The sequence below is a fragment of the Amblyomma americanum genome, chromosome 3 (assembly GCF_052857255.1).
Source record: "Amblyomma americanum isolate KBUSLIRL-KWMA chromosome 3, ASM5285725v1, whole genome shotgun sequence".
NCBI classification, from domain to species: domain Eukaryota; kingdom Metazoa; phylum Arthropoda; class Arachnida; order Ixodida; family Ixodidae; genus Amblyomma; species Amblyomma americanum.
Window position 1 is genome coordinate 226,939,735 of NC_135499.1, and position 23,332 is coordinate 226,963,066.

A 23,332-nucleotide genomic window follows, 5' to 3' on the forward strand; every position below is an offset into this window, starting at 1 on the left:
GTTCACTACCTGTATTAATGTTTGCTTGGATTTTGGTCCTAACTTCTTTATCAACATAATCGGGATACCATCTGGTCCTGTTGATGTGCCAGTAGGAATCTTCTTCTCTGCCCTTTCCCACTCTCCTTGCTCAAGTGAAGATATTGCTGTAACCGGTCTATCCTCCTTCGATAAATTATGTACCACGTGCTTTGCTGAAAATTTTTCCGTCATCCTTGTTCTTATGTGTTTTATTAATTGCTTCATCCCCTTCTAGTCGAATACCCTCATCTGTAACAATAAACCTTTGTTCTAGCCTAGTTTTATTACTCATTGCATTTAGATGTTTCCAGAATTTTTGGGCTGCTTTTCTATCCTTTTTATTTACTTTTGACATCCATTGGGCACCCTTTCTTCTAATTTTCTCATTAATCAAATAGGATGCGTCCCTTCTACACTTTATGAATAATAATAATTGGTTTTTGGGGAAAGGAAATGGCGCAGTATCTGTCTCAAAACTCGGCGGACACCTGAACCGCGCCGTAAGGGAAGGGACAAAGGAGGGAGTGAAAGAAGAAAGGAAGGGGGTGCCGTAGTGGAGGGCTCTGGAATAATTTCGACCACCTGGGGATCTTTAACGAAGGTATCCCATTTTCTGTCTACTTCGGGTTTTGGTTCCCCCCTCTTCTTGGAATATCTGTGTTCCCTGGATGCTTCCTTGCGCTTTTCTATTGCCCTCTTGACCTCCTCATCCCACCAACTCTTGGGTTTGCATCTTTTCCCTTTTAGCTTTACTCGCACCTTAGCTAGCTCTAGCTCCAGTAATCGAGTTAATTTGGTATAAGTCCATTCTGTCTCACTATTCTCAAAAATTACTTTCTCGATTTGTTTGGCTGCTGCTTCCAATTGCTTTTCTGAGTAAAAATTTCCCCCTGATTGTTCATCTTGCTTCAGTCCTACATTGCTTTTTCTTCTGGAGCTCAACTTGATACGCTTGTGGTCACTACCTAGACTTCTGGAACCATCTTCATCTATGCTCATTACCCCTAATCTATTATACATACACAGCCGCCGCAGTGGCTGAGTGGTTATGGCGCTCGGCTGCCGGCCCGAAAGACGCGGGTTCGATCCCGGCCGCGGCGGTCGAATTTCGATGGAGGCGAAATTCTAGAGGCCCGTGTGCTGTGCGATGTCAGTGCACGTAAAAGAACCCCAGGTAGTCGAAATTTCCGGAGCCCTTCACTGCGGCGTTCCTCATAGCCTGAGTCGCTTTGGGACGTTAAACACCCATGCATAATCTATTATACATCCTCTGTGACATTAGTGCATAATCTATCGTCGAGTGCAGACTCCCCGCCTCCCATGTTATGAGCCGTGTCAAAAGAAGCGCCAGGGACGGCAGTGGAAGGAGTTGCAAAAAATCGAAACCGAAATCAATTGTGCATTGTAAGGTGATGTCAAAATCAATACAATGAGTATCGTTGCACAATACGTTCGCCATGTGCCCTTTATGACAACAAGCGTGATTTTTTTATATATGTTCTTTCTGTAGTCTTTCTGCCACTTTCCATAAAAAAAAACTTTCATACCTTTGATGATAGTAGCCAAGATAGTAGCGCCAAACGAACAAATTTTCTGTGTGTGACTAATTAATTTTGTTTTTGCAATCCTCAAGTTTAGTTACTAAAATAAATGTAGCAATTTTTTTTGTTTGCGTATTTACTGAAACGACTCAAAAGAAGAAAGCGTAAACAAACAGCTGAAAGCGATGCTTTTCAAGCATGGCGGCTGTCGAAAAGCCAGCAGCGGTAGCTTCGTGCTCACAAATTGGCACAAAGGACGTAATACAGAGTAAGTTCAGCTCACAAAGGAGGCTGATAGTTTTTTTAAGTTGTGCTGCTTCACTCTGCTCATAGTGGCACCTATTCGCGGATGTGTTCCCTCATGCACGATGGTCCTAAACAAGCAGCATCTCGTACAAGCGTCGCGGTAAACCAGCTTCAAGCTTTCGGTTGCTTTTCTTGTTTCAGTTTCTCGCAATAGTTCAGTGTTGTGCCGGTGGCGTTCCGTGAGAACAAATGCAGAAAATTAGTCTCCTGAGGTCGCCGCTCCTTAGGTCTCGAGTAAATCATCTCTTGGTGACAGCGAGGTGTCAATGCATCATCCGCATTGTGTGGTGTCCTGTGTTTATGGTTTCGATCCTGATGCTGTGATGTTTTGTTGGCGCGCTGTCCCACCGACTGATGTAATGCTTCTGGTACAGCTTCGCAGAATGGGAAAGAAAACTCGAATGAGAACCCCAGGGAGAACCTCCTGGAGAAGCTCCGTGCCAAGGCTAAACACTACAAACCCTGGGGAGACATGGCCAAAGCTCTTCGCATGGCTATCATGGTCAGTTTGCCTTTATTGGTCTGCTGTACATGTTTTAGCGTATACGGAGGTTACAAGAGCTGCCTCTGGCTTTCAAGTGTTGCATGGCGCTGTGTGCGTGAACAGAATAAAAAGTGCGCTTGGGTCGCAGTGCAACAACGCGTGCGGAAGCGCAGAGGCACTTTCGCTTCGTTCCGGTCATTGACTGTTGTCTCTGAACGCTGCAGGTACAGTCACTTTGAAGAGTGTCGTGCATGAGGGCGTTCATTCCCCCTATGCAAGTACTCCAAGATGTTGGCTGTTAAACACAGGAACACGCACGAACTGTGCGCAGAGACCGAGTTTTATTTGGCACTGTTTGCTCACAAAATGTACATCATCGTCCTGAGTTTCTACAAGTGTTCATAGCTTTCACCACAGTAGCAATAGCAGCTGATGTAGTAGTGCTGCTACTGCCGTTGGTAAAGAATTAGCACAGTAGTTTTGAAAAGCGCTTATTTTTGTTGTACACATGGCACCACTTTTGCCCTAGAGCTTGCTGATGTGAGAAAGCATTGAGACTTGAAATCCCCTGTTTATAGCATAATGCTGCTGTATTAGTGTGGCATCTTTGCCTGCTCTAAGAGGTTGGAGTGCCTCACACTGGTTGCACCTTTCATTATGTGTGGCCATGTCACTGTAGAGCAAAGTGCAGGTGCCTGTCAATGTTTGGAGCTGTTGGAACAGTTGGCGCAGTACTGCGTTTTCTCACAACTTGCGTTCATACTGACTGTGCACTAGTGATTTGTATCACTTGTGAGGTGCAACGAGTGTGGTATAGGCGATCATGATCTGTATTGAAAGATATCTGTTCTTGTGTGCTGGGCAATGAGTGATCTGTGATGATTTCATTATTCTTTCTGGAAGAAAGAATTAGGTGTTGATTAGTGCATTATATATGATCCAAGGGCCCATTACCTTCAGGGTCATGTGTAATTTAACAAAGGAAAGACTGGACAAAATTGCAAAATTTGGCTCCTGCAGTATTTATACTGAGAAATTGTCTCAGTGGCTACAAGTGGGCAGTGACGCTGCGCAGTCTCTGATGGCTGCATGTGCATTGTCTCTTGGTGCAAACTGTAATACTGTTTAACACAAGCAGAACAAAATTGCATCGCACACAGGCCCATCCATGTGGCCACAATTGCTGTGTTCAAAATAAATCTACCTCACACACCAGCAGTCACTGCTGGATTTATCCAAACTACAGAGGTGCTAGACTACAGTGAGAATTTTGTGCCTTGATATTGGTATTGTTGCTCAGGCTTAAGTATCCGCTTTTTGTAGCGATAGCTACATTACGGTAGCATTTCGAGCCTTCAGCGTGGCGGCGCCGCCACGCTGTCACATGGTAGGTCACGTAGTGCGGAGCAGGTGGCGCAGCACTGTGGCTGATCACGTGGTTCATTACGTAGTTAGTCACGTTACCAGCCACGTGGTGCGAAGCAGCTGCTGCTGCCGGCGGCGTGGCGCACCGGTGAAACCGAGCTGCCACAGCTGTGCACATGCGCTGTGTCAAGTGGGACGAAGATGAAGAAGGAACGCGAAACAAAGCAGCAAAAGACTGACTTTGCAATTCACCTAAGCAAGTTCCACCCGGCCAGCTGTAGCTATCGCGTCACTCCAGGTTTAACCAGAGCTAAACCACTGCCAATTTTTTTGTTCTTTTCTTGTTGACTAAAAATTAAACCATCTTTGGAACTTTCTTTTTATTTACTAACAAAAGGGGCATGTCTTGTTTACATTATTGAGTTAGTAACTTTAAGGTTACTTCAAATTAGTAGCTGTTGTGCGTTCAAGCTTTATCATGGCTCTGTGAAAGCAACAAATCTGCATTACCTTGCACTAGTTAAAAGCCTTACTCAAACTTTGCTTCTGCAGCCAGTCCGGCCTCCTGCACTTCCATCTCAATGTAGCCATCATAGTTTCGAAGTGCTATTTAAAAACGAAAGGTGAGCAGCATTTTGCTTCAGTGGCCTCACTCTTCAGTGAGCATTTTCTTCGGTTTGTTATGTTCACCTCTTGGATTGATGGCATGGAGCTGGAAAGCTAGGAGTTGCAGAAATGCACTTGTATCTATTCAGTAAATATATTACTCTAAAGTTGATGCACACTGAATACACATATTAGATAACTCATAGTGAATGTGTAGTTGTGCTGTTGGGTACTTGAGTTCTGCACATTTCTCTTACAGGAGAAACACCATTTGGTGGACAGTGCTGATCGTAGCCAACTGCAGAAGTGCCTTGACATGATACAGAAGTCCATCAGAGGTAGGGCTACCCTGTGATGCCGCAAAGGTGGCTTGAGCAGCTTAGTTTGCCTATAATTGTGTATCGAGTGTGTGGGATGCATGCTGAAGTGCGCAAGGCTTGCATAGATTTTTAAACTTGAGCATTTAACAAGCACTCACCTTGATGCACTAGCTTCTCTGAATGCCATTTTAGCTGCGCCCTGTAATGACTCCTCCCCAAGAACTAAATATTTCAATTAAGGAAAGACATGCTATGAAACGATGCTGTAATGATTTGTGTAATATTTTGCTGCACATTCAGCTGGACTGTCCATTTGCAATAGCAACGCTTTAAAGATGAGATTATTATTTTTTTAAGTATAAACTGCTGCTTCTTGTACTAGCATTTGCTATTAATGGTCATATAGATTGTAATAATATATTTTTTCAATTAGTCTCTTAATGTCAAATGAAAAGAAGTTGTGAAGAATGCTCAGATGCGTGCTTTGACAACATCCTGACCAATAACTTGCTGTACAAAAACTAAGATGCAATAATAGAAACACAGCACTGAGTTTACAACTAGAGTTCATTAGCAGCACTAGCATTGCAGATGTTTGTGTACTGTAGCTGTGGCCTAGTGGTTCGAGCATCCACCTCGCATGCGGAAGGTGCGGCGTTTGATCCCCAGTGCCACCGGGTACCCGCCGGTGATAGAATGGGCACAGGCTCATCTTGTGTGGCTGCTCGGATAATGGGTCTCTGACCACACCTTGTGTAGACGAGAAGCACTGTGTGCCATGGCGCTCTTTGGCTAAAGCTGCCCTTGTGCCATAAAATTAATCAATCATTATTATCAGATGTTTACGTGACAAAAACTAAATAATTGAAGACCAGTCACACCTTGTGTGTAAAAAAAAAACAAAAAACAAGCATTTTGTGGACAAACCATCTCAGTGATAGGTATGCCTCTTTAGATTGGAAAAAAAAAAAAAAACTACTTCCTTTTGCAAAAATTTGATTGAGGCGTGCTTACGCCGATGGTTCCTAATTTAACAGTTTCAGCTGTCTCCATTATATCTGTTGTGAGTTGGTCCTTGTTTTGTCTGGTGGTGTCGCATAGCTCAAACAGTGTCACACATCCGCTCACACTCATGGCAGTCAATTGCAAAGTTGCAGTATGAAGGCTTGCGATATGGTTGTGCCCCGTGGAGAAGGGGTATCATATTTGTTGCCATTACGAGGCGGAAACTGGCACAGAAAAAAAAGAAAACTGAAAACTGATGTGTTGGCTTCTTTATTTTTTATTAATTTTTTTCTTGGTTTCCAGTGACATCGATGCAGTCTATGATTGAGAGGCTGGACACCATCACACGGCAGCAAGGGTAGGTTGCGACTCTTTTTGTTATCAGGCAGTTCGCTGAATGTGTCTCACAATGTTAATATCTTAGCCTCATGTTTACCACTGGTCCCGGAGGCCAGGAGTGCTTCATCAGCTCGGATATGTTCTATGTGGAGGTACTGCTTGAGCCAAGTGGAACCGTTAACGATGTCAAGATATCTCACCATGGAGATCCTTTGGTGAGTGCCGCTGTTTTCTCTCTCTGCATGCTCAAGCTTTGGCTACACTTACTCAGCATTCTTCTGACTTGCATTCCTATCTCCAGTTTCTTGTCATGTTTCCTCCAACCATGCCCTCCCAAAGGAAGACAAAATCAGTTTTTTTGCAGCAAAGAGAGAGAGAAAGAAAAATTATTAGTGAGTGTAGTGGTTGTTACACCCAGGGGCAATCACTTGCTTGCCAAAGCTGCGCAATTCAGTGCCGTGAATCGCAATGAAGCTCTGCATTCGTGCCGTACTATTAAGAAGTGGAATACTACCCCTGCTATGCACTTTCAGTGTACACCACCTGCGAGCGCACAAACCTGAACTTAAGCATGACTAAGTGCTGTATTCTTAATTTTAGCATGACCATATTTCAAAGGTGTAGCTTGAGCAGAAATTGAGCAAAGAAAAGGCACACAGCAGGAAACTCATCAAAAGGTACACTAAGCACATTTATGCCATGTTTGTGCAACAGCAAATTTAGCATTGGGCCTAAATTTCCTCTGCTGCCGCGGTGGCTCAGTGGTTATGGCGCTCAACTCTGACCTGAAAAGCGCGGGTTCAATCTCGGCTGCAGTGGTCAAATTTCAGTGGAGGCGAAATTCTAGAGGCTCATGTATTGTGCGATGTCAGTGCACGTTAAAGAAGCCCAAGTGGTCGAAATTTCTCAAGACCTTCACTACGGTGTCCCTCATAGCCCGAGTTGCTTTGGGACGTTAAACCCCCATAACCATAAACCATAAGCCGAAAATTCCCTCTAAAATATTGTCACACTTGAGAGGTGCCGCACCATTTGCTTTAGTGCTTTTTAAAACTCAAAACCAGTACTTCCCAGGAGGCCTGGTGCAGCAGTTAGCAGCTGTTTCAGTATTTGCTGTAATTAAAAGTAAGCTTTCTTTTCCAAAAAATTTTCTCAGAAGAATGTCGTTCTGCTGACTTCCCTCTCCTTATTGATGACATTGAGTTGGAAATTCAATCTGTTCAAATATTGCAGTCTGAAATCTTAAGGTTCAGAAACTGAGCTTTAACATACATTAATGTGGTCGAACGCTATGTGTAAGCATAATGTATTTGTTGATGGTATTGCAGTCCTGACAAGGTGATTTGTGTAAGTTGGGTTCATTTAGAGTTCAGTAGTTTCAGTTTAGTGAAACACAAAATCGTTTTCCAAGCTGGAACGATGGGAGCTGCCATGAGTGATGGTGGTTGAGTTCACCAAGCATCAGGCATAATGCTGAGAGAGAGCGGCAGATTTGGTCCTTGGCTGCAAAGCGCATGAAATCAAGTTAATGTGTTCTTGCCTTCAACAGAGCTGCTTAGCCGAAAGTATTACAACCAAGTTCCCTAGTGCAATGCTAGAATAATGCATCTTTGAGAGAACCTTGCTTGCTGTAACTAACCACCTCAAGCAGAGACTCTTTTATGCTACAAGTTGTTCAGTGCAAGCACTTCAAAACAAGTTGAGTGACATGTTCGCTGACATTTCATTGACCCTGGAGTCGAAAGTAATAATAAGCTTTTTGATGCGCGCAAAAAGCGTCAGCATGTGCTGAGAGTTTTGACTCTCGTTTCGTTGACAGAAAAGATAAGTTAATGCTAAGTAAAAGAAGTAGACTATATAATTACTACCACAGCAGACCGTGCAAGGCTTCTTTGTAAGTATGATGTGCCAAATTGCTTTTCATTGATAACTGACTGAAGAACTCTTGTTTTTCTCTTTTCTTCTGACAGAGCTGCCCTGAGCTGACGCAGGTGCTGTTGTGAGTGAAGTCACCTTTTTCTGGTTTTCTCATTTAATCTTTTTGCTACAAGTTCTTTTATATTGAACCCAGGAGGGGAGACTTCGCTGAGTTCACCAAGCACCTTGAAGGACTGGCATCTATCTACCAGCTGAATGCCGACAAGTGAGCAAACTGGCCTTTTTTTGGAAGTTTAGCTGTTGTTTTCCTGTGAAGTTCTTGTCATCATCAACAGCAGCAGCAGCAGTCTGACTATGCCCACTGCTGGGCAAAGGTCTCTCCAATTACTTTGTCCTTTGCTAACTGCGACCATCCTAGCCCCACAAACTTCAGCATCAGCCCACCTAACTTTTTGCCCACCCCTGCTATGCTTCCCTTCTCTTGGAATCCACTCCGTTATCATTAAGGAGCCTACATAGTGGCAGGGCTTTCCACCCTTAAGCTTATGCTAGTGCCTTTCTGGGATCACAGGCCATTTCTTACCTCGGAACGTTCCGGTAGCATTGTGTTATAACTCCTCCTTTCCAGAGTATATTGTTTCCCACTTATTATTTATAATTATTAGGATTATGTTTAGAATTTTTAAATGTTATGGACTGATTGTGAGAATCGGGAGACATTTTTACGTGAAGAAAGAGCAACAAAAAATCTTTATTTGGAATTAATAACTCTCTTTTTTCAAGTGAAGTAATTGCCTTCATTGAAAGCTGATTTATAGAAACTGCCACCATGAAGTAAATGTAGATAGATTGATTGCTTTCAATATTAACGGGCAGTTCCAACCATTTTTTAACGTTTTGAAATAAATGCTTTATCTTTAATTTTAGAGTTTCCTCCATTTGTTGCAGTAAATTATTTCTTGTACTAACGAGGCAAACAATTCTGAAAAACAAGAAATTGGTGCTGAAACTGCCAGCACGACCAAAGGCAATCCTCAGCATGATGTAGCGATCGAATTGTGAACACTGTTGGTAAAACTTGTGCATGTGTTGAATGGCCAAACGAGCAGCTGTAATCAGTGACATTGTTCATAAATAAGTCACATAAATTAAAACAACCCTAGTATTTTATTGTTCAGCAAGTGTGGAATGGCTATCAATGGGCAGACAGTGTTCGTGATGTTTAAAACGTATGGTTGCCATTATCAGCTGGAAGCCACAAAACGCTGATCTTTATAATTTATTTGCATAGAAACCAGGTGCTGCACAGCTGTGAAATATGGCATGAAGGATGAGGACAGAGAGGAAAGCATGGAAAAAAAGCTTGTTAGAATGCGTGATTTAAAAAAAAAAAAACATTATGTAATTGCTCTTTAGAAGCGAAAATAGAGCAAACATCGATGGCTCTGACCTGCTATATATTTTTTCACACTGTGAGTGGTGAAGGTTCTATGTCAAGTGTGTTGTGTCGAGAGACTGTATTGTAATCTATACAGTAAAGCCTCGTTGACACATTTAAAGAAAAACATATTATCCAGGAAAACTTATGATCCAAACCATCAGATTTTGTAAAATAACCCGTTGAAAGATATACAATGGCATTCATTGACAATTTCACTTCATAAAAATGTCGATAAGCATTTATTGGCGCAAGGTTTGAACAGCTCCTTTTCTAGCGCTCACAAAATTCAGTCCACGTTTGCGCAGTCTTTAGCGCAGAAGGAACTTTGCAATGCATCCTGTCCGTTGACGGCAATGGCAAAAGTAGACAAAATCTTGTCATTTTCAGATGCTTCGCCGTCTTGCACGTAAGCACTCCGGGAAGCTTCCACAGCATTTATCTCTTGCAGCATTTTTGCTTTTCATGGTGCATTCCACAGACCCAGTCCTCTCGTTTGTAAGCAGGTCATTATATTTCTCAGATGCTTCACCCCCTTGCCCTCCGGTGCTGCGAAGAAACCGCAGTTTCTTCTCGTCATGTTGTGTCACCACAAAAACAACTCTCTTGTATGTTAGTGCATTATTTTTTTTGTGCTTCTCTTTTTGCACCTAGGCATTGCAGAGAAGCCACTATGGCAGGTGTCTGCCACTGCAATCCAGCTTTTCATGTCGCATGCTCTCTTGTTCGGCCCATTTGTATGTTTGCACATTAGCAGTTGGTCGCTAAAGCATTTGTGACCAGAATTTGTCAAAATTTTAAACGTAGTATCCAGGAAATTTTTTTATCCGGGAACATATTAAAAGGACCAAACATTGAATTATAAGGACCCAATATTTTTTCGGAACAACGGAAAGCTTGCTGTCTAAGGTGCTGGATTCTGCAGTCGTTTTGTTGGAAACGCTGTAGAAAATTTTTACCAAGAATTTTTAAATCTGTGCATGTGCCCATTTTTATGTATTCCAATGCTGGAAACCATGATCAGCGAGCAAAGGTGACTGCACGTCTGCAAAAGTGGTGTACCAAAAACTAAAATATATCTCACCCGCTAGACAGTAATAAGGTATCTTTAGTATAGAGTAGCTTCCATTTTAGTTTCCTCACCAAAGGCTGTTACAGCACAGTAATGTGCGCCTCGTCGACGAAAGATTTAGTGGACCGTGGTTGCCGCTAAGATTGAAAACTGTGACGCCATCTAGTGACAAAAGCTAGAAGCACATGGGTGACGATGCTAAGGGAGCATTGTCTTTCCTCGAAGGGCACACTGGAGAAAGCTGAAACTATAAAAAAGCATAACGAACACTCCTGAAAGGTAAACAGTGTGCACTTAAAGCAAATAACCAATATTTTGCTGAGATGTGGTCACGTGATGGGCTACACTGATAATGGTGAAGTTTCACCGCAAGATGGCTTTTTATGCAATTTTCAGTGCCAAATCAAATTATATATTTTTGATATATTTGATATATTGCAGTGCTCAGTTCTTACAATATAAGGCACGATTTTTTCATTTTTGATATAATCTCATGACACATCTTGGTCAGTGGTTGGTCCCTTTAACTGGGATAAATACATGTATATAGTAACCCTATGGGATATTTCTAATGACCGCAGTTTTGTGCGTATGGACCGGGAAATAGTATAAATTTGGAACATATCAACGAAGGTTTACTGTAATTAAAAAATAGCAGCCTTTGAAGTTTCTTGCCTTTAGAATGATATGTGAACGATAGACTGAAAGGTATAAAAAGCACGAAGGTGACAAGCTTTGATGATGTTGTCACATGTGGCTAGCCAAATCGTGACAGGGGCCAGATGTATTGTGGCGGCTAGAGATCATTGTGCTTACTAATCAGGAACCGAGCTCATGAAACTGAACTGTTTGTTCTTGCTTGAAAGTGGCATGTTGATGTTACTGGTTGATGTTACTGGATGGACCGGGAAATGGTATAAATTTGGAACATATCAACGAAGGTTTACTGTACTTAAAAAATAGCAGCCTTTGAAGTTTCTTGCCTTTAGAATGATATGTGAACGATTGACTGAAAGGTACAAAAAGCACGAAGGTGACAAGCTTTGATGATGTTGTCACATGTGGCTAGCCAAGTCGTGACAGGGGCCAGATGTATTGCGGCGGCTAGAGACCATTGTGCTTTCTAATCAGGAACCGAGCTCACGAAACTGAACTGTTTGTTCTTGCTTTGAAAGTGGTAGGTTGATGTTACTGGTTGACCTCTCCGAAATCGTTTGCTTCTGCAGAAAGCAGAAGACCAAGGCTTATCTGGCTCTTCAAGCCCTTGAGACCGACTTGAGTATTCTTTCTCAACTTCAAAGGTGTGTGAATGCTTCATTTTGGTAACTCCCACTCCTCTTCCTTAATTTTGATAACTCTGTCCAAATTCAACTGTGGCTTTTTTTTTTTTTATGGACTAGTATTTGGCATTTTATTGAGTAATGTTGTTGTACTAAGTGCCTTCTGTTTTGTTTTCCAGCTTCATGAATGAGCCTAGTAACCTTGTGCACAAGTCTCCAGTTGGCATCTTGCAGCTACGCAAGGGAGGTAAGCATGCATCAAAATGTCTTCTGTGGAGCTCTGTGATTGTTATCAAATAATACAGAAATCACATTGTTTCCTGCTGGCAGTTAGCTGGTTGTCCTCTCTACACAAGCTGCAAAATGTGACTTCGTTACTATGCACTGGTACTGTCTGTTGTCCCTGCACGTAAGCATGCCAAGGATTAAACGAAAATGATTAAGTTGATTGTGCACCTTCCCAAAGCATGTTTGTTGTGCACATATCTTAAGGCTAAAGAAGCAGTGTCAAAATATGAGTTAGATTGCAGTCTTACAGACAAGTCTACTCTTGGTGAAGGCGTTAAAGTACAATAAAAAAAAGCACATTATAACAATGGGCCGCATTGTACTGTCAGACTTTAAACTTTAGCCCTTAAATGAACACTGCTTGGAAACAGTCGAAGCTTTGCTGAAAATACCTTCTGTCAGTGAGTGCTGCTTTTTCAGGCATTCTGATGTGGTGATACAGTGTAAAAGCTGTGCCATTGGGAATATTCTTTAACCTGTACTGCTTTACTTCAGGCCACCCCATGAAGCTTACATTCTTCATCTCACCCTATGACTTACTTGACGTGGAGAGCAAGTCCTCTATTCCACTCACTGTTGAAGGCAAGTGCATTTTTTATCATCAGTCCTATTTTGCATGGTAGTCTTAGCTTCAGTGTAGTAGTTAAGCATTCGAAATATTTTGAAACATGCTTGGTTTAGTTTCAATTTTAAGCACTGCAAGGCATGCAGTGTTGCATGTGCTTAATTTTTGTCTGATTTACGAGCTACGGTCAATTATATCAAACTCAGGTTCCATTTCTGCAAGTCATTTCTAGCCCCTGAAAGGGTAACTCAGAATTTTTTTTTTTAATGAATAAATACCACTCTATTTTCCAAGTGGCTGCCAAATAGCGTAACCACATGGTCAGAAGTGTTCTAGTGCAAGTTTAAATTTTTTTCTTTATAAATTTCGTGTAACTGGAGGAAACACCACCCTGTATATTTCTGCTTCCTTTGGTTTGAAAGAGCGCATTTCACTTACTGCGTTGTTGCATTCTCACTGTACAGCCATCCTGGAGAAGGGTCTGGGCCACTCAGTGTCTGTATGCATCGAGAGTTCGGGTTCACACAAGCTGCAGACAACTTCGCTCATCAGTGTAACCAATACTCCCGAGGGAAAAAAGTAAGCAGCTGCTCCTAGAGCTAACGGATGTTAGGGGTTCCTTGTTTAACACTGCTTGCACCATGCAGCCTTCCCTCATTTGCTGCCCTGAGCAACTTGAACAGTACAATGCTGCCGGCAAGCTTTGTGCTGAAGCTGCCCAAGCCCATCCCCATGGCCCTGGCTTTGGTCCGGCAAATACGCAACGTCACATGTAAGTCATGTCAGGGCTCGTGCTTCTGCTAGATGACTTGCTCAATGAGACTGCTTGTGGCTGATCCACTTCCCCAAAGAGCCATTAGCAGTGTTGGTTGGTCTTGAACCAGCTGGTGTGCTTGGGCAAAGAAATGTTACTTTTGCTGTGCCCTTTCAGATGAGGCAGACGCCAGTGAGTGGCGTGTTCTTTGTTTTGTATTTGTCGATTTAGTCGGCAGAAACTGAGAAAGGTAGGGTACCATCAGGCTACTGAGCCAGCTGCACTGCCTGGCTCGTAGCTTGGGCAGACTAGGCCATAAACTTAACCTAGCACATCAAGTCGTGTTGCTGTGTCACAGGCCAGGAAAGGCTGACATTCCTCTGCGTTTAAGTGGGGACATTGAGCCCTCACTATGGACACATCACAGGTCCAGGTATCCTGGCCTTCTTCAGAGCTAAACTTCAAAATACTGTGCGTCCTGGTGCCTTTCAGCACCTTTCCGGAAATTCCGAGCGACCAGTGCACCCAGCACCCAGGGAGATGACCGGAACTTCCACCGCAAATAATAGGTCCAGCATGATTGATCAGATAACACTTGCGTGTGACAGTAATATTTAGTGCAGTGTGTGGCCATTTTGTGGTACGATGGCAAAACTAGGAACTTCACCCTCCTATTTTTATTGTGGACGTTCCCGAGGTTTATCATGAAAGTGTGTTGAAAATAACAAGATTCGATTGTTGCTGAGCCTTGCTGATAGCACTGTCATCTAGGGAAGTAGTATATAACAGGAGTGGCGGTTGTGCAGTGAATTATTCCAGGTGCTATGTGTTGGCATCCATTTATAAACCCTTGCTCAACACTACGTTCATTCACTCAGTTACTAAGGGTCTGGAAGTCACTATGCAGAGAAAGCAGCTGCACCTATTTAGCTTTTGTTCAGTGGTGGCAATAGAAATTGCTCTCTCACTGTAAGTGGTTGCCACTTTTCAGCAATCGAGTGTGCCGACACCAGCACTGCACAGCCTCTGCTGTCCCTGATTATCAACCAAGCATCTGAAGGGAAGCTTACAGCATCCAGCGATCGGGGCCTGAATGTGGTGAGATGATTTTACCCCTTTTTTTTATGTTATGAAGGGGAAGCTTATGAGTCATACTGCTGGTCTCGCACTATTCATGCTAGAGAGCTTACTGCTTTGCTTAGCATCTGCTGCACTGGCACGCCATGCCATTTGTTCAATTTTTTTCCCTCTGACACCACATTCAATGCCTGTTGCCTGGCCTAAACCTAGCATAATGAGTGCTGTGGTGGCGCAACCCCATCGTGCAGACCCTGCCAGATCAACAGCACTGCTACTACCTGCTGTCGGGGAGCCCCGAGTTGACCGGTGTGCTGGTTTCGGGCGTGCCTTTCACACATCCGACTCACGTGCCGCAGATCCTGGTGTTTCTCAGGCAGCAGCTGCTCTTCAACACCTTAGTCGCCAGCTGCGTGCGACCATCCAGCCGACAGAGTGAGCAAAGCTCACTCTCACTTGCTTTTCTGTCCCTCTATTTGCAGCACCTCACTTCCTCATGGTCGTTTCCCCATTTCAGCATGAAAAAAACTGGAGAAAAGGGAAAGCAACTTGTATAAGTTCTGTTTTAATGCTGTGCTAACCAACCCAACACAAAAGGGTGGGGGGATCATTCTGCACGAAAGGAGACTCACCGCTTCCTTGACATTATAGATTTGGCTGAAAAAATTTGTCGGTTAAGACACAAATAGAAGTGTAGAGGCCTTCTTTTAAAGAAAAAAATGTTTATCTCCAAATATTGCGTTGCAAAGAGTGAGAAATTACTTTACTCTGGTTATTTGTTCAGAAACCGTTCTTTGCCTCAAAAGTTTGTCCCTGCACGTATTGAGATGTCCTGTCATCCCACAAAAGCTAAACAAGGACTGTGGTTAAACCATGGATGATGTCATTTTGGTTCAAAATAGAAATGCTCAACAGGAGAAAAATTTCAGTGATTGCACATTCGTTAAAGTAAATCCGGAGTCTAAATATTTTTCGCAGTGTTTTCTGAAACCTCATAATAGCATTGTTTGCATTAAGGTTGAAAACTGCCCTTGCGTTGCTTATTAATTCAAGTGCAAATATCTCGATTTCTGTGAAAACAGCCACATTGAGGGCCAATAAATGCCAGGTGCGCAGTGGCACATCACAGAACAGAATTAGCCAAATAGTGAAGACTTCTAATTAGTTTCACACACAAAACATTGGAAAAGCGCCGCTGCGGTGGCTGAGTGGTTACGGCGCTCGGCTGCTGGCCCGAAAGACGCGGGTTCGATCCCGGCCGTGGCTGTCGAATTTCGATGGAGGCGAAATTCTAGAGGCCCGTGTACTGTGCGATGTCAGTGCACGTTAAAGAACCCCAGGTGGTCGAAATTTCCGGAGCCCTTCACTACAGCATCCCTCATAGCCTGAGTCGCTTTGGGACATTAAACCCCCATAAGCCATAAACCTAAACATTGGAAAAGTACTTTTCATTGCACATCGCAGCAGTCACATCGATGTGGCGCCAGCATCTGCTACGGTTGGGCAAAACACCACTTTTATTTCTGGTATCACTCATAGGCCTAGTAGCTGTCATCTGCATTGAACATCTTGTGAGAAGGTTGCCCAGTGGACCGCAGCGGTGGCCTAGTGGTTTGAGCATTCGCCTTGCATGCGGGAGGTGCGGGGTTCGATCCCCAGTGCCGCCGGGTACCCACCAGTGATACAATGGGTACAGCCTTTCCCCTGGTCTGGTGCTTGGCTTCTTTAGAGTGAAATGCTTGGAAAATGGGTCTTTGACCCCACCTTGTGAAATGAAAGCCTACCTTGTGCCATGGCGCTCTTTGGCCAAAGCTGCCCTTGCGCCATAAAAATTCATTATCATCATCAAGGTTGCCCAGTGGAGTGATTTCACCATTTCAGTTATTCTTAAAGAATACATTTGGACAGAATGCTTTCGGTATACGGGGCATGCCAGGTTATTCACTATAGTTCTGACCTAAATACAGGATTTACAAAGGCAGTCCGAATGTGTTAGATAAATAAGCATTTATTATTTACATTTCACTTGATTAAGGTATACTCCTGATTACATAATTCAGCTTCCAAAGCCATGGTGCATAGCAAATACAATGTTTAATAAATAATTTGTATTTAATTAAATGAGACACCCTGTATGCGCTCACCACACATCGTTCTGCAGACACATTAATGTATGGTAGTGTAATTTTTCTTTGCCTTGTAGCGCCCTCCTTTGGCTGCGCCAAGAGCACAGCCAAAGCGTGCCCGAGCGCGAAGGAATATAAAGATGCCGCGACACTGTCCCGAGCACCGCTCACCCCGGCTTACGACGGACCATTGCGCATCCTTCGCCGCACCCTAAGAACTGCTACCTTCCTTCAAAATGGCCGCGAAGAGACGGTCAGTATGGACCGCCTCAAGCCGGCCTACATGGAGATTTCGATTGAGTGCCTCGCAGTGCCATCTTACATTGGCTGCCCCACGTCCGCGGTCTCCGACTACCCTCTTCTCCACCAACCCGCCGGCCCACATTGCGGTTTTGTCTTGAAGTCTAGGCGGGGGGGCCCTTGTAGCGGCCTCCCTTGGCTGTGCCTAGAGCACGGCCAAAGCGTACCCGCACGCGAAGGAAAATAAAGACGGTGTGGGGCTGTGGCACGTGAAGCTATGGCAGGCTGTTCTATTTATTCTTGCCTAGATCCGAGTCAGTGGCTCGTTCCTTCGCTCCTAAGGCATAGGCTTACAGCCTGAACGTATAGTCCAGACACACTAAACAGCATTCCACCGGACATAGTTTCATTTATGACCTGAACAGCACTGCAAATAAGGGAACATTAAGATGCCAAGAACTTAGGATGGTCATTTTACTTACCGTAGGAATTACGAGACAACCCAGGCTGCTAGAGCAACATCTCTCTTTTCAAGCTTGGGTGGAAGACAGTGCTCTCTCTGATTACTAGTGAATTAGTAGACGTTGTCTACTAATCAAATTCCACTGAAGGACTGTGTTTCACTCTGCCATAGCAGACATCGCCAGGCGTTGCCAGTACAGTAGGTGCTTGTTCGCCACACCAACACACCGATGTGACTCCTTATTTCTTGCCAACAAAAAGTACTTTTGTAATTTTTTTATATATGAAACTAATCAAATGGCTTGGCCATGTTTTCACATTACGTGTTGGCAATGTGATAGCATTAAAGTCTGAAGGCTGACGCTCCATCTGCAGCAACATACTTCATTTGCCACTATGGTAAACACATGCAGCTTTGATTCTGTCCTCATGCCAACCTGACACGAGGAACTGCCTAGACACGTCTGCACACAACCATGCGCAACTACCAACTGACTCCAGGCCCGCCACCGCACTTGGCCATGTCACATGGCACCCCGTTGACCAGTCAGGAAAACATGCCATCACTGTACGTCTCGTTTTTTTTTTCTCCGATGAGGCTTTTAATGCTGTCACATTAATAATTGGTTGGAGTTGTTCTTGGTGTATTTTTAAGGCCATGGGGCATAACTATGCTTTTCAGCACACTTGTGCAGGAAAGCATATACTGCAATGCGGATTCTTGAGTCACATTGTAACATTACAAAAGTGAGGTGATGTTTGTTGTGGACATTGTTATTTGCAAACCGCAAAGCAAGCAGTAAGAGGCAACTTATTTGTAAGTGGATGTTTGCCAAATGTGAGCGCCTAGCGTCATTGGTAATGCACAGTAAAGTAAGAGCAGCATAAAAGATACTGAGCCACTTAGAAAAAGTTATAACTGTGTGAACAAGCCACTAGAATTAGAGCTTTCTGCCTTTGATCTCCACTTCTGCAGATGCTGAGATGTCGCACATGTTTGAAGTGAACACCTCCTCCATATCAAACATCAGCATCTCCTTTGAACACCCCTGTGATGAATCTCTGGCAACAGGTATGAATCGCCAGTGTGGGATTGCCACCAACGTTGCCTGCGGTTAATGTTTCCCTTCCTTCTTCCCACAGTTGACCTGAACCTTAGTGAAATCACCAGTGTCAAGTGCCGTATCTACACGCTCAACAGCGACATTAGCATCTGCACTGACGAGTATGCTAGCAAGGTGATGCAGCGGTGAGTGTTCCTTTATATTTCGGCAACAATTTGTACTGGTGACAGTATGCTTTGGGATATATCTCATTGACCATATGTCACGGATCTCCCCGGAGAACACTCGGACCGAAAGAATGGACTAGGCGACAGGTGTATCCACAGACGCACATTTAATACACCCTACGTGGCACACACACTAGCACACAAAAATACCAAAACTAACACAAAACACAATGACTATAAATACACACGACCCGGGAACACTGCTACCAGCGTCTACTACTAGCGTTCTACTGTTAGTGGTCGGCGTTCGTGCTCATGGTTGGTTCGGTGCAGCTGCGGCGTTGTATGGATCTAGTAGCCGGCGTCGAGGCGGCGTTCGATGTGCTTGGGCTGGCGTCGCTGGCTGCGTCGTATAAGCTCCCGGTCCAAGCGCTTGTGGAGATGATGCCGGTGTTGTTGGCGTTGGGAGCACCACCCGGATGGGTGGAAACAGCGCTGGAGACACCCCTGGCCGTAGCAGGTGGTAGCGTCCTCCGTTGACTTCCCGGAATGGGCTCAGGCACGGCAGGAAGTCCACGATGCAAAGCCGTAGAATGCAAGCTCACCAGAGCAGTAGCCGGCGCCGCTCTCTTCCAGCCAAAGCGTTCCTGACCCGCCCGAACCTCCCGCTTCTCTCTCTCCCCCCCCCCCGTGCCTTGCTCTCCCTCGCCCTTTTATAGCCTTGGCATTAGTCCACGTAAGCCTTGTGATCTTCTTCTTCTTCTCTTCTCCACCAATCATCTCTCTCCACCTCACCGAATGCCTCTTCATCTTCTTTATTCTTCGGTTAATCCACATCTTCTTCGCACCTCTTTCCTTCATAATGTTATTTAGGCTCTTTTTTTATATGTGACACCATACGGCATGCCATTTTTAATTTTAGAATTTAATTAAAAATTTGTTGACGTGCTAGCAGTAAAAGTTAATGCATTGCCTATTGGCTCAGTTTGTGTCATTGTGGCATATATGTGTCACGTTGTGCCTGTCTTTTTAGCTAAGACGTTATCTGGATTGTTAAGCATTATTATTGAAAAACCTTTATGAAATGTGTATGAAAACTGTCCAACATTGATTGAGGAAGCAACACTTCAGAATCATGTGCAATGTGTGGATAGCATAGCTGCTCCTGCACTGTGAATTTCTGGGCTGGAATCCTGCCAGTTTAGGATTTTCTCTGTCGTGCGCAGGTGCCTGTCCATACCTGTGACCATGCGAGCAGTGATAAGAAAGGCACAAGGTCAGCGAGCACGCATGTCCAGCCAAGGGGACTCGTATTGCAGTGCCCTCAACAGCGGAGGAAATGCATACCTGACTGGCCTGCCTGGCTACGGTCCTGGCCCAGCCACCGGGTCCTTTGGCGACTTCACGCCAGCTGGCAAGGCCGACAGCTACCGAGAGGCTGAAGAGGAGCCTGGCACACTGGGCTCAATTCTGGGTGGACCACTGCCATCACAGAGCCCAAACATGATGTTGATGAGCATGCTGAGTGACGTGCCCTCAGCAAGCAACTCTCCTGCTGCCCCAGGATTTCCTTTTTTAGGCCAGGCCAAGCCTCGGAACAAGCGCAAGAGAAAAGCGACAACTTCGTCTGACGGCCGAAGCCCGAAACGCAGAGATGATGATGGCACCGACCCAGAGGAGGAGCCTTTTTTAGAGTCTGAAGCGGGGCAGAACAAGGCGGCGCTTCTGAACCCCGCTGAGCCGGCTGGCGCCACCACGGAACCTGCCACCGACGACGCTGCCAGTTTCCTCAGGGGAGGAGCCTCACTCTTTTCTGATGAAGGCACCGACCCAGGGGAGGTGAATCGACCTCCTCCTGGCCGTAAAGTCAAGCGTGTCCGTAGCGAGGAAGCCCGGGAAGATATCAAGCTCGAGAGGGAAGGCTCTCGGTCCCAGGACAGCGGTCCAAAAAACTTGTTTCCCGGTGGGGACTCCGATAAGCTGTCCCGCTCGGCGTCACCACCGGTCAGCTTCAAAATTGAAAAGTCAGGGGACAGTCTCAAGATTTCCAAAACTGAAAGCAAGTCGGGGTCCAAACCCCGTGATTCTTCAGAGCTGCGTAAGAAGCTAGACAACAAGAAAGAGCGCAAGAGAAAAAGAGCTGAGAGTGTAGACTCAGGCTGCCATGAGCCTGCCGTGGCTGCTTCCCCTGAACCAACAGAACTGTCTCAGCAAGCTTTCAACCTGAGCACGAAGCCACATGGGTCTGCAAGCCCCTCGGCATCCCGACCTCCCGTGAAAAAGAGTGCCAGTTCACTGGTTAGTAATGGAAAGAAACTTGCAAGGCCACAGCAGCCAGCACTTTCGAGTGGCACCAAGTGCAGTGCAGAGGCTGACAGCCGACCTGCTGCCAAGTCCCCCCTTCAAAAGAGCAGCCCCAGCAAGCCAGTTTCATCTGTCACAGGCAGTGCTTACACTCCCAGTAGCAGTCCTGTGGCTAAGCAGCCTCCATCGTCTCCTACAGGGACTCTGAAGTTGAAGCACCTCAATTTGCCTTCATCCACCACAATCACACCAGTGGTGGCCAAGCCTTCCTTGCCATCACCGACATCGACAGCAGCTCCCAGCATCACTATAGTGCCTACTACCTCAGTAGCTGGTGGCTCCAACAATCTCAACAAGCCTCCCAAGTCACGCAAGGGTTGTCTAAATGCGGTGATTGCCAAGCTGACCAACACGATGGCGTCGCCACTGGTCGGACCCGCTGTACCTGAACTTCCGGGCACCAGGCCAGACGTGGCGGTCAAATTGGGTGAGAAGAGGGAGAGTCCTACGTTGGGCAAGGAGGGAAAAGAAGGGAGGACAGAAGGCGGCACATTGAAGGAGGGCGCCGGCATCAAACTCACCGTCACAAAAACTTCAGGCATTTACAAGTGCTCCTCAGGAAAGGCTAAAATGGGCACGTCATCCTCCAAGGGAACCCTCTCAAGCGGAGCAAAGGTCAAAAGCTCTCAGAAGCCGAGCAGCTTGGCTGCAGGGGCATCGGCCAAGAAAGTTCCCCACAAGGTGGCCCCCGCAAAGCTCAGCCCAAGCCAGGCCTTCCCGTGCGACAACGCGTCGAGTGCGCCACGGGTCGCCCACAACAACGCAAGCTCGCTCAAGAATGCCTCCAAGTTGGCGGTGCCCAGCAAATCTGGCGTGCGTCCCGAAAAGAAGGCCAACGAGCCCGTCGCCGAGAAGGAAGCCGGTCTGATGCCGCCACCGCCCCAGTCCAGGACCGCACCTAAGAGCGCAGAAACGGGAGGACCGCCTCCCGCCGACGAGGCCGCCCTGCGAATGCTGCTGGGTCCCGCAGAAGGAGGCGACGAAGCCAGCGGCGAGGACCTCCTGACGAAGGTCGAAAACGGCCCGGAAATCGGGCCGGTGGCCCTAACGGTACCGCGCGCCTCTTCCACCGAACTGCGAACTCCGGAGGACAAGGGGGCAGCAGCACCCGCCGATGTCGACAGCAGTCCTGAGGACGGCCTTGTCATCGATTTTGCATTGGACAGCAGTAAGAAGACCGCACCCGTGTGCCACAGCTCCCCGCGGCCACCCCCGGAGCCCGCGGTTCCCGAACTGCCGGCCAGGGCGTCACCGGCGCTCAGTCTCAGTGCCAAGTCGCCGTATTTCGTGCCGTCCCCGTCACTCAAGTCTCCGCAGGCGGGTAGCCCGCCCTCCAACCACTCTGTGTCGAGCTCGCTCTCGAGACCGTCACCGTGCGTCATTGACGACGAGCTAATGGACGAAGCGATTGTAGGACTCGGGAAATGAGCCTCTTGCTTTATGTCCAAAGCCAGCGAAGCAGCCGTGCTTCTAAGAACGCAGCGTAGTATGACGTGCATCTGACTTTCCTGGATGCCACCAACTTGCGCGTTGTTTGTCATCATGCCAGCAGAACAGCAATCTGACTGCCGGCATCAGCTGTGCACGTTGACGCAATCAATAATGACTACTTTGTAGATACTGTACATAAATTTTTGTCAAGTGTACGTTAACAAGTTATGCGTGTAATCGTCGCGATTTTTAATTCACCTCTGCTTAGAACTGCATTGGACAGTTATTTGGGTGCAGATGCATGTAGTACATTACTTGAAGGAGAAGATACGGATGACAAATAGCAAAAGCTTGCTGACCTTTATTGGCACACAGCGGTTACTATGACGGCGGCAGAATCAGTCGAACTTGGAAGATTTGTACTGTAAGTAATCGTCCATCTTGAAGAACGACAGTACTGTTTCGTTCACGACACCTCCATTTGACAACGTCGTGTGGTCGGGCAATATCAGTTTGTCGTCATCGGCGGTATTTATTACGGGATCACTGGACTTTGCTTTGTGAGGCAAGTGCTCGATCTTCATTGTATCATATGGATAAGTCTTTACTGTAGTTGGCATGCTGGTGTTGGCACCTACCGCTGACAGCACTAACTTCTTGAACTCTCCGACTGTCGTTGTTAAGAGCACGTCACGCATCACTATGTGCCATATGTTTCTGTGCTCGAATGAACGTATAACACGTACGCTGAGGATGATTCGGTCTTCATGAACATCTCCCGACATTTTCAGTTGATCCGGTGAGGTGCAGTAAGTCGAAAACCTGACGGGCGGTACGCACCTACAATGCCGTGCTACCGATGATGACGATGGTATACGCAACGACACAAACGTCTCTCTACGTGCGCTGCGCTTCATAATTCAAGCATTTTTCATAGCTTATTTACAAATTCCAATTTCTTTTGGTACTTATATGTATATGACTCGGAATTAATACGAAAAAACAGTTGAGCTTTCGCAAAATGTGCAGGGCCAGGCGGCGCCGTGTAACACTACCCAGGCAAAGGTTTACTTTTTGTTACAATGAACTAGAGTATTTCAGTGGCCGTACTATCATCATCATAATACCATCCGCAGGCT

General features: G+C 45.7%; 1 protein-coding gene across 1 annotated transcript; it reads left to right on the forward strand.

Moving 5' to 3' along the window:
- The first annotated feature begins 1,746 nt into the window (after positions 1-1,746).
- MED1 (Mediator complex subunit 1) lies at positions 1,747-22,949 on the forward strand. The gene is made up of 17 exons (XM_077660380.1): positions 1,747-1,830; positions 2,243-2,370; positions 4,583-4,661; positions 5,952-6,006; positions 6,073-6,202; positions 7,958-7,986; positions 8,059-8,130; positions 11,602-11,676; positions 11,835-11,902; positions 12,439-12,525; positions 12,973-13,087; positions 13,156-13,280; positions 14,254-14,360; positions 14,591-14,774; positions 18,144-18,239; positions 18,311-18,416; positions 19,625-22,949. The coding sequence occupies exons 1-17, from the start codon at positions 1,761-1,763 to the stop codon at positions 22,188-22,190; spliced, it is 4,092 nt and encodes a 1,363-aa protein (XP_077516506.1). The 5' UTR covers positions 1,747-1,760; the 3' UTR covers positions 22,191-22,949.
- The last annotated feature ends 383 nt before the right edge of the window (positions 22,950-23,332 follow it).

What these genes read in the sequence shown, in the direction of transcription:
- MED1 (XM_077660380.1), top strand. Translation starts at nt 1,761, where the DNA reads ATGGCGGCTGTCGAAAAGCCAGCAGCGGTAGCTTCGTGCTCACAAATT. An exon ending in CACAAAGGACGTAATACAGA is followed by an intron (nt 1,831 to 2,242) that starts GTAAGTTCAGCT and finishes CTTCTGGTACAG; the next exon opens with CTTCGCAGAATGGGAAAGAA. An exon ending in TGATGAATCTCTGGCAACAG is followed by an intron (nt 18,240 to 18,310) that starts GTATGAATCGCC and finishes TTCTTCCCACAG; the next exon opens with TTGACCTGAACCTTAGTGAA.